Source organism: Carex rostrata, chromosome 25 (assembly GCF_964058835.1).
Source record: "Carex rostrata chromosome 25, lpCarRost1.2, whole genome shotgun sequence".
Lineage (NCBI taxonomy): Eukaryota > Viridiplantae > Streptophyta > Magnoliopsida > Poales > Cyperaceae > Carex > Carex rostrata.
In genome coordinates, this window is record NC_135942.1 from 6379664 (window position 1) to 6390772 (window position 11109).

General features: G+C 32.4%; 1 protein-coding gene across 1 annotated transcript; it reads right to left on the reverse strand.

Annotated features, from left to right (window-relative positions):
* Positions 1-210: 210 nt before the first annotated feature.
* LOC144543855 (carboxyl-terminal peptidase (DUF239)) lies at positions 211-9206 on the reverse strand. Its single transcript, XM_078292293.1, has 7 exons — positions 8753-9206; positions 8584-8670; positions 8216-8479; positions 4859-5029; positions 1510-1563; positions 1066-1212; positions 211-823 (listed from the first exon to the last, which is right to left on the reverse strand). Exons 1-7 carry the CDS (start codon positions 9023-9025, stop codon positions 446-448), a joined length of 1374 nt encoding a protein of 457 aa, XP_078148419.1. The 5' UTR covers positions 9026-9206; the 3' UTR covers positions 211-445.
* Between the last annotated feature and the right edge of the window lie 1903 nt (positions 9207-11109).

Below are 11109 nucleotides of genomic sequence, written 5' to 3' on the forward strand. Positions count from 1 at the left end.
TACATCAAAATGGTCTCTTCTTATTTTAAGGCTCTTTACTGTCTCATTCACCAAATTTGTCGAACAAACGCACACGCTCAATTATTTCATTGTCTGCCTATTCTTTGCATGAACGAATTATATTAAAAAATTCAAACAATCGGACTTGTTTTTCCGTTGTAATATAATCCAGGAAGTGCAAGGACTATGCATCAAATAAAAAAGACAAGCTGGAAGAAAAAAATATGAATATATTGACTATATAAACCAACGAATAATAATTAGTTGCGCGGAAATAATGCCTTACAAAAACCCCATGGATTTTTCCATTGGACCAAAACATATAACAAAATACACTACAAACCACATTTTTCTTTCTAAATATACCAACACACACTACACACACCCAAAAGACCCATCAGATTCAATTCCATTGAGAATTCAAGAGCTGCAGTCATTCAATCAATCAAGGACACAAATCATTGTGGCCGGGCCCGCCGTAGTAGAAATACGTGCCCCACTCGGTACTCTTGTAGCTCTGAATGTTGTAGCAGTTTGTATTTTCGGCTAGAGTTGCGATATCTTGCACAGCTGTTAGACTGTTATCAGAATCTACGACCTCTAGGTTGCGGAAATAGCTGGCTTTCCTGAACCCGTCACTTGCAAAGTGGCCGGAGCCCATTTGAGTGGAGGTGTGGGCCCCATTGGGGTGCATGTTGACCACCTCCCCGCCCCACTCGACCATGTTTGCATGGTTGGAAAGGTGCGTGAAGAGTTCTGCCGGCCAATAACCGACGAGCCTGTTATCACCGAAGCTCAGCCACCAGTTCCCCACCGTCGGATCCTAATTGAGTTAATTATATGAGATGTTTTCTTTGTGAAAATGTTGCTCAGTTTCAAAAAGTATAAATCTTGGATGTAATTAGGAAAAAAAATGTATTTTGGTAATATTGTTACTATTTAATTTCGTATGCTAATTGAGCATTTGGAGGGATCATAAGAGCTGTGGTGCATGTGCATGGTAGTTACCAGAGTCTAATTATTGAAAAAAAAAGATGGTTTATTAGTGAGATTTGGAAAGCCAACCTTCCAAATAAGAATGGTAATATCATACTGGTCTCCATTGGAGGCAGAGACAGGAGAGATGGCAGCACCAATGGCTATCTGTCTGTTAGTTTGTATAAATCCTTCACACAACAAATTATAGCACCCTGTTGCTTGATATGCATCACTCTGTAATGTAAAAAGCATGTATAATTTGAAGTTTGTTCGAGGGTATATTTGTACTTAGTTCATGTTTTTTTGTAGTTTCATTTACTATATATAATTAAAGCACTAGTGATATGCACCAGGCAACAATTATTGCACAGTGCTTGAACCTCAAATAAATGTACTGGACATGTTACAGCAACTGATCATGCTCAAACTTAATGCTTGAATAACAAAGCAGTAAAATATTCAAACAAACAAACAGTAATTCTTGATTGTGTGTGTAGTAGTGAGAGAGAGAGAGAGAGAGAGAGAGCTAACCGTCCAGTAGGTGAAGAGCCTGGGCCTGCTGTCTCCATAAAGCTCAGGGCTGACCTGACTAGAGTGAAACACCACTGCTTCAGATTATCTTCTCTTTTGCATCATAAATTGAATTTTTCATAATTGGGGTACATTTATATAATTTTTAATTTGTTGTACATTGTCTCTTTTGTGTAAACAAATTATCTTTATGAGCATTATATATTATTAATACTGCGAAACCAACATTATACACCGGTCTCAGACAATGAGTTTCATTGGAATTTACGGAAATTCAGTACCAGTCCCCGTACCAGTAATTGTTATCAAGCATTACACAGGCATCAAAGTAGGATATTTTATAACATGAGTTTCAATCTAGAAAGCTTGAGGGGAAAAATATTTTCATTCATGGAGAATGAAAATCTAATAGTGCTATATACAAACAAACATTTGTTTTTTCTTAAAAAGGGGAAAGTAGATGCATGATAAATTGGTAACAACAGTATGTTCATTAATGGGCCAAGGACTGGACCATCCATTCGGCCCAATAATGGTGGACCTCTTTGTTTGTGATTATGATTTATGATAGGTACTCTGTACCAGCAACTTTAATTTCTATTATGATGTTTTTCCGACAATCTATTTCATTTCATTGCTGTACAGAAGTTGTATGTTATAACAGCCTCTATTTATTGAGTGGTCCCTCAAGAAACATCAAATCAAAAACCTAAAATTAAAAATTAAATTTGGGATATTATCTATTTAATAAATATATTATCTCAATACCACCCCTAGGTAGGGGTGAAAACGGAGCCGGATTATCCGGCGGATATCCGCTCCGTATCCGGATATAATCCGAATCCGGATAATCCGGATTCGGATAATTCCCGGATACGGATTCGGATAATTTTCGGAAATCCATAAAAGATCCGGATACGGATACAGATTCGGAGTCCTAAACGGAGCGGATATCCGGATTATCCGGATTCGGATAATTTGGCCAAACCCATATAAAAGAGGAATAAATATTTGCTATAGGTGGGATTTGAACCCATGTCCTCCCATCTCAATACCTTAAGACCAAGCTTCAAACCACTACACCACAACATCTTTTGTTACCATACACTTATTTGATATATATATATTATATGAATAGATTATCTTTCATCTCTTATAAGTTCATTAATATTTATATTTAATGTTTTAATTAATATTTGTATTTTAGAAGTTCATATATCTTAATTATCCGACCATTATTCGTTTTATATCCGTATTCGAATCCGTATCCGTGGACTATCCGTTCCGTATCCGTATCCGTTTAAGGCGGATTTGGTTTTGAATTTTGATATCCGTTTACTATCCGTATCCGTATCCGTATCCGCTCATTATCCGACAGATGCGGATATGGTATTAGCATTATCCGCTCCGTATCCGCTCCGTTTTCACCCCTACCCCTAGGTGATTATTGTAACTTAAATAATAACCTAATGTCTTTGTATATGTCAGTAGGTATTTAAAGTCACTGACTTTAAAAAAATAATAATAACATAGTCAATTTCTCTATTAATTTTATCTAAGCAAAGTATATGTCCAGTCAAACATTTGCACATTTTATGATTATTTCCCCTAAAAAAATACAATATTATGCATATGTCCAGAAGTTGACTTTAGAGATCCTAATAATGTGCTATTTTCTTAAACAAAGTAGGTACATTGTAACCTATATATGATATATATATAGAGGAGGGATCAAGTTACAACAATTTTTGAGTTACAACAAGTATTATTTACATTTTTAAAGTCCAAATCGTCGATCCAAACCGTTAAATGTGATCTCTACAATAAAATGTGCTTGGAGACCAAATTTTACATTTTTTGGAAATTTTTTACTATTTATTAAGATGGGTACAAAAACTAGTCAAATTCATACCATTGAATTTTGTAATTAATTATATCTTCTAAATAATTTAGATGCATTTATAGTTTTCAATTGTGTTATTCAATTTCATGAGATTGACTTAGTGTCATCACATGCTAGCACATGAAAGCTCCCTGATTTGATAATAATAATTATGATTCTTTGACAATGTAGATTGAAAATTAAGATCTAATCTGAATCCAAATCTGAAAATTTTAGTCAATTGGTATGTAATTTCTTCATTGGAATTTGCCATGACAAACAATACATTTTTTGTATTTTTTTTGTATTGATGACATAAATAATGATTATTTATTTTCCGATAACTCGAGAAATAATTCTCCAATATATAAAAAAATATTTAAAAAACATTTATTGGATAATTTTTTTTTGTTCAATTGGTATCAAAATCTATACAGATGGTTTATATTCATAGAGCCGTTTAACCATCCGTATAAATTTTAACGCAGATCGAACAATTTGAACCTAACTTGGAATAAAATTTGTACAAACATTTGAACAAAACCCAATTGCTTTAACTTTAACATAACATTGTCTCTAATATAATATATAATAAATTTACAGTTTATAGAAGTCAGTGGAGTTGTAATAAATATTGTTGTATTTAATAGGAGACCAGACATTAATTAGCCTACGACCTTGAAACTTAAGTCGATGTGGGTCCACCTCATCACTTGTTGCTGTGCAGCTCACTATTATAATATACGAATAAATTTACCAGTATAGCCCTATAAAATTATAAAATACGTTCTGTATTCTAAAATTTGCTACATAAAATATGAATTTTTCAGAGGATTTGGACTCCATCTTTCGAATTCGTATTTGAAGTACACTTAATGAATCTAGACCATCCAATCTGTTTTAAGATTCATGCGGACTAGATCCGCACTAATATTAAAGGACCCTCTATGTTATAGGCAGGAACCGGATTGGCTCTGTTTAAAATTAGATGGTTGAGATTTATTAACTCAAAAGATTCATTTTTTTTGTTCTTTAATTTTTTTTATTTCTTGCCAAACTGTTATTTAATAATCATGCATTCATGTATAGTTCAGGATTGCTTATTCACTCTTATAATTTTAAATTTTTTAATCATATATATTGAAATTTAATTATATGTTTTTAATATTTATATAATTCAGCTTCTCTCATAAATTATCACGTGTGTTTGTAATATTCTAGCAGTTAAAATTCCAATTTGTAATTACGGAGACATGTATTCAAGTTCCGACTATTCATTTTAACTTTTAAACCCCTCAACCCTTTCTAATTTAAATTTTAGTCCCTCTTATCCACATTTACTAATTCCGCCCTTGTTATTTTTCTTCTTTTTCTAGCAAAGGTGGGTGTAATGTGTAATGGTGTATAGTATAGGAGGATGTGCCAAGTGTATAGTAAATAGAAAGAGGAAAAGAGGGAAGTGAAAACCTGCCAACCAGCTTCAATGCTGTTGAGATCTGAGCCGTCAAAAGAACCGGAGAGAATCCAAACTTGGGATAGGCTAAACTCGTTCTCTGACACTACCGACGGGTCCCACACATTTATTGTCGCCTTCGCTCCGTACACCTCCTGCTTGCTCCCGGTGTATGCTATTGCATGCTGCACCATCATGTTAACAATGCCTTGTTAGCTGTTTAAAAAGGGGGTAAACATTCCTCGTAGCTATATCAGTGTTGTAAAAAACGTTCGTTTAGACCGATTAATTATTGGTGGTGATTGATTACTTGACGGTACACTGTCCGTCCGACGCCTGCATACTGTTATTTACAACATTGAGCTATATAGCTAAAATTAGTTTTATCCGAGTCTATCTTCTTATGATAAATTTCTGAAAACATAGCAAATAAATAAAAAAACATTATTTCAAATTAAATCATAGACATAAATGATAAGATATAAAATTATAAAATTATTGGTCCATTATTGAAGAATATAGATAACTATTAAATAAATTATATAAAATGATGTATAAATAAAGTAAATATTAGCAGAGGCACAATAAATTATGTTTCTCATTTAATGCCAACCAGATTCAAGGGGGCATCAATTTTCCGCTGATCAAAGCACTTTTCTCAGCTTTTTTTCTTTATTTTCAGATTTGAAACTGTTCAAACTAGCCACCTTTGCTAAAAGTTGTATCCAAAAAAGAAATGTCACGAAAGCAAAATTCGTTCCTAATAAACTAAATTACCAATTAGAAAACAAACTATTATATATTTGACAACATATGTTGAATTTTTTTTAAAAAACCATAAATAAAAAATAATATTTTACCAAACTAACTTGATTGCTTTGGTTTTTAAAAAAACCATAAGAACCGAAATGTCATTTCGGTCCGAGCCATTTTCACAGATTTCAATAAAAAAAATGATGGTAAAACTTGTGAAAACATCTCGGACCGAAATTACATTTTGGTCCTAAAAAAAAAATTCCGACCAAAATAGCATTTCAGTTCTTATGATTCCGTAAAAACTTAAGCAATCAAGTTGATAAAATATTATTTTTTATTTAAGATTTTTTTTTTAAAAAGTCACATATGTGGGGAACTAAAAAGTATGTAACTAGCATACAACATTATTAGTTGCTTTTCTAAGTCAAATCGAACCCATGAAAAATAGTAATAAGCCAAAAGATGTACCGGTAAATATAGCAAGTCTAAAATGTCCAACTACACGTGCATTTAGGATCTCTTTGTGGGTACTTTATCCCAACAATGCTTTAGTAATTATTTATTTCTTAAAAGTAACAATGCTTAAATAATCAAGGGGTGAAAAGTAAATGTACCACTAAGAGTTCAGAAAAAGCTTATAATTACCCAAAGTTACCCTTCACTGATAATCATTCAATACAATACCCACCCGCGCTTCTATAAAGAGACTGACCTATACTGTGAGAAATTTCAAGATAGGTCCCTGATTTTGCTAAAAATTACAACCCCATACACTAAGCCTCATAGTAGAAATTTCCATTGAGGTAACTGACCTTCTGTCTCCAATCCATCAATTACAAATTTGATGGTCCAAATTGGTTTTTTTATTTTTTTTGTGAGTGTGTGTGTGTGTGGGGGGGGGGGGGGGGGGGGGGGGGGGGGGGGGGGGGGGGGGGACAAGTTCCATTACTTTTTGAAGCTTGCTTGGAACTTAAGACGTCCAATAAAAATATGACACTTTTGTAAGACAATGTGAAAGATGAAGGTTAATTAAATGTTGCATGTACAGTTTTGAAAGAAAAGTATAGGTTACAGCTGTAAATTAATCATGATAATGTAGGTAGGTACCTCTGAAGCAATTTAATTGCCCCCATGATATATGTTTAAAAATTAAAACAATACATGGTTTAGGATATGCATGGAGAAATGGCAATATGATGACTTCCACCTCTAACAAATTAAATGCCACCCATTGATGTCATTAAATGGTTGCTCTCACAATCACCACCTTGGCACCTTCTATCCTTTTTCACATGGCAGTGAATGACAAAAATATTTATGTGATTACTGAAAATCTACCCCATAAATGACATAAGATTCATCTCCACTAAAAATGAGCTACATTTATGATCTTTCCTTCTCTCCATTTTAAACAAAATATTTGATGGTGTTTGTTTGGCAACTCTCTCTTCTGACACTATTATGAAGGACATATATTGGGAAATACAAACGTGCCAAACAACTCCTATTTTGCCAAACAATTCCTATACTTAAAATTCATTTTCATTTTCCATTCTATGAAAAATTCAGGCCCTACTCGGCTGCCAGTCGGGAACGGAAATAAATTTGGGTTCGGATTCAATTTGAATAGCCGAAACACCATTCCCGTGGGAATAAAGTAAAAGCCGAACAGGGCCTCAGAGAATATGGATAATTTTATTTTTACTATATTCTTTTAATTTTCATTTTTTTTTAAATATATCATGATCATATTCTGCCAAACAACTCCTATACTTAAAATTCATTTTCTAGATCTCTTTTAGAATTTTTCAAAATTCATTTTCCAGATGTTTTATATAATAAGTAAGAAGCATTAAATGCTACACTCTTGTCATTTCTCCTACCTCCAACCTGCCCTCTAAGAGCCACTAGTCCTTTATTGCTTCCAGAGAAAGATGCAAAAGAAGAAAGAAAGAGGAGAAGATGCACATAAAAATATGTAGAATGTATGTGCATCATGACATCTATTTTCTTTCCTTGCAAGTTAATATATATACAACAGCTACCATAAAACCTTGAATATTCCCTATTCATCTTTCAGAACTCATGCACATAACTAAAGAAGAAAACAAGAAGGAAACAACAAGCAATTTTTTTTTGGGTATAAAATTGTGACCTTTATGTGTTAACCCCTTTTTTTGTCAATATTTCAAAAAGATGTAGCTACTTTATATTCATTTTTCCTATGTGAACTATCTTTTCATGTATTGCACCCTGCGTTACTTTTCACTTTTCTAATATTAACTTACATTATCTAAATATCAGCTAATTATTATTTTTTAATTATCAGCAATTGGTTGTTAACTAAGATTTTTACATAGTTACAACAACAGCAATAAAATCCTATTGAACAAAAATAAACTGTCGCAAAATATAGCAATAAAACATTTTGAGATACAAAAAAATATTTAGCTGTGTATAAGTTATATTAGAAAATATAGCAGTGAAAGTGCATTAATAAAATTATTCAAAATTATTTAGGACCAAGATGCAAATACCCAAATAAGGAGGTGTCTTGTAAAATTCCCTGACATGTAAAATACCAGATAAAAAATAACACATAGATAAATGATTACCTCATGGCCATTGCCACTAACTACATCTGGTGCCTCAACAGACCTTGCCAGAGGAACTGTGTTAACTTGCTTCTTTCCATAGTGGAACAAAGATTTTGCTCTGAGCACATCTTGTACCGAATTCCTCCGGATCGGTACCGTTCCTCTCGGACAGTAGCCTACATGGTGCCACGTTTGCCACGCGCGTTGTTGCCCCATGTTACTTGTTGTATAATTTCTCTGATTTTTCTCTCCCTTGAAACTTGGAATTTGTGATGGTTGTCTCTGGTTACAATGACAAAGTTGCATACATTGTTTATTAATTTTAATTAATATTTCATGAATGAATGGTATATTTTTATTTACTTCAAAAAATAATAAATATATACCTGAATTTTATGATCTTTAAGTAAAGGATGGTCAAGTGCAGGTTGCTTGTTTCTTAGCACACAATCAATGATATCACCATCTGGACTCTGAAAATTTTAAAAATTACAAAAAAATTAATCATATTGTGAAAAAGGAATAATTGAAAATGTGTGTGGATGTTGTAATTACCAGAATGGATTTTACAGCTGGTCTGTTGATCTTGTCTAAATGTCTATTGATTCTCTCCATCTTAAGTGTAGATACAGGATCAGGAATTGCGGTAACTCGACTTGCAAGAAAGGATAATGCAAGTAGTAAAGCAGGAAGAAGAAGAAGTAGCATTGAAGAAAGAGAACTAGTATAACCCATGGAGCACATAAAACAGGGTACTGTAGTGTTGCTTTTCGTTATTGTTTCTCTTTTGCTTGATCTCCCTTGAGAAACCATGGCTTCTAGTGCCATGCACCTTCTCTCTCTCTCTCTCTCTCTAACTACCTCTTTATAACGCTACAGCTCTTAAAGCACAAGCCACATCACAACTATCCATATCATGTCACCTCTCTCTCTCTTTTTCTAATTTCTCTCTCTGGTGGTTGTTGCACAGTTAAAAATGAAAGAAAATATTTGCAGAGGAGAGCAGCAGAGAGAAATGCTGCTTATTTCCTGCTATGTTTCTTCAGTTTGTTTTGGGGGTTTCTTTGAAGAGTATGAATGTCTTGACCTACCACACAAGGTGAAATAAATAAAGATATTTGAACGGTTTTCAAATGGACCTACCTTTTCATTATGAGATCAGTCAATTAAGATTGGTTTTAACGTGCAACAAAAAAAAAAAATAGATTGGTTTTCTTTTCTTTTTTAATATATGAAAAAAAAAAATGTGTATTGGGTTTTCTCTGTGTTGGGTACACATGAATCATAGAATTTTTATATATTATTATAAACAAGAGTTGGGTTAAAATGCAATATTGATTTTGTGTTCTAATTATATCTCGTATCTATATTTTTATTTTCAAAGTTCAAATAATTGATCTGAACATGATGTCCATATTAAAATGTACTAAGAGACCAAATTTTATATTTTTCTGAATTTTTTTACTATTTATTAAGCCACTTTGAAAATTGTTGATCCAACGGTGGCTTAACAAAACAGTAAAATCAGCAGTCACCGCTGGATAAGCAATTTTCAAAGTGGCTTAATAAATAGTAAAAAAATTCATAAAAATGTAAAATTTGGTCTCCAAGCACATATTAATATGGAGAACAAGATGAACGGTTCGGATCGACGTTTTGGATTTTGAAATTTAAATTTCGACCGTATGCATATCGGGCCATATGCATATGAATGCACATCGGACCATATGCATACGAATGCACATTAGTCACTATATATATATATATATATATATATATATATATGAGTCCAAACTTTGTATATATATAAAAGGCCTAAATTTTTCTATAAATAGGTATGATCGATTAACATATTAATAAATATATATATAAAGAGTTCAAATTTTTCTCAGCACTCCTGACTTCAAAATCTTCAGAATTAATATATATTCAGACACAAAATCAATGATACATTTTAACCACCCTCATTATGCCAACTATCTTTCCAAATTTTGGTTAAATTTTTTACAGAGTAGTTTTGACTTCTTGCAGCGCAGTAACCATACGAAATGTTGTTTAAATTATACAGTTGTGTGCTGTATGAAACAAAACCTACTCTGTTAAAATATTTACCCGAAAGTTTTCTCTCTCATCTAATAAAGAATTGATCATTTTTAAGATGTGTAGAATTTATCTTTTTTGGAATAGAAAAAAAAAATGAATCATATACCTACACGATATTCCTTAAATGAGCGAAATCATTACTTCCCTTAAATGAGCAAAATCATTATATTACTCATTATATAATTAGCTATAAATACGATATATTCTGCCACTGCTTTATTATTTTTGGAAAAGCTTGTTCTGTTGGTACTAAATTTTTTTTAAAAAGAAAAAAGAAAAGAAAAATATATCTCTTTTCTATATATAGCAAATGATCTGCTTTATTATCTTTGTTATTTTTTGGAATCAAAAGTGCTAGTAGATGACGATACTGTAATTCGTTACATATTTATGTTATATAACTAAATAGATATAAATCATCATTCAAATTATTAAGAGTTCGTGTGACAGGTCAGGGTGAAATTATAATTACCCTCTTTTTAGAGGTTCCATGTAGGGGTGTTCATTGGTTTGATTCGGTTGAAACCGAACCGAATTAGACAAACCAAAGTTATAATTCGGTTTAAAAAATAGAACCAAACCGAACCGATTTAGTATTGCAACCGAACCGAACTAAAGTTTTATTTCGATTTGTTCGGTTCAAAACAAAATATATGAATTTTTTTATTTAAAGCAATTGATTTATAATAAACCGAATTATATTAAGAAATAAACTGGGGTATTAAGAAATAAACTGGGATATTAAGAACTAAACCAGAGTATTTAAAACAATTGATTAAGAAATAAACCGGGCAGTCCGGACCAAATTC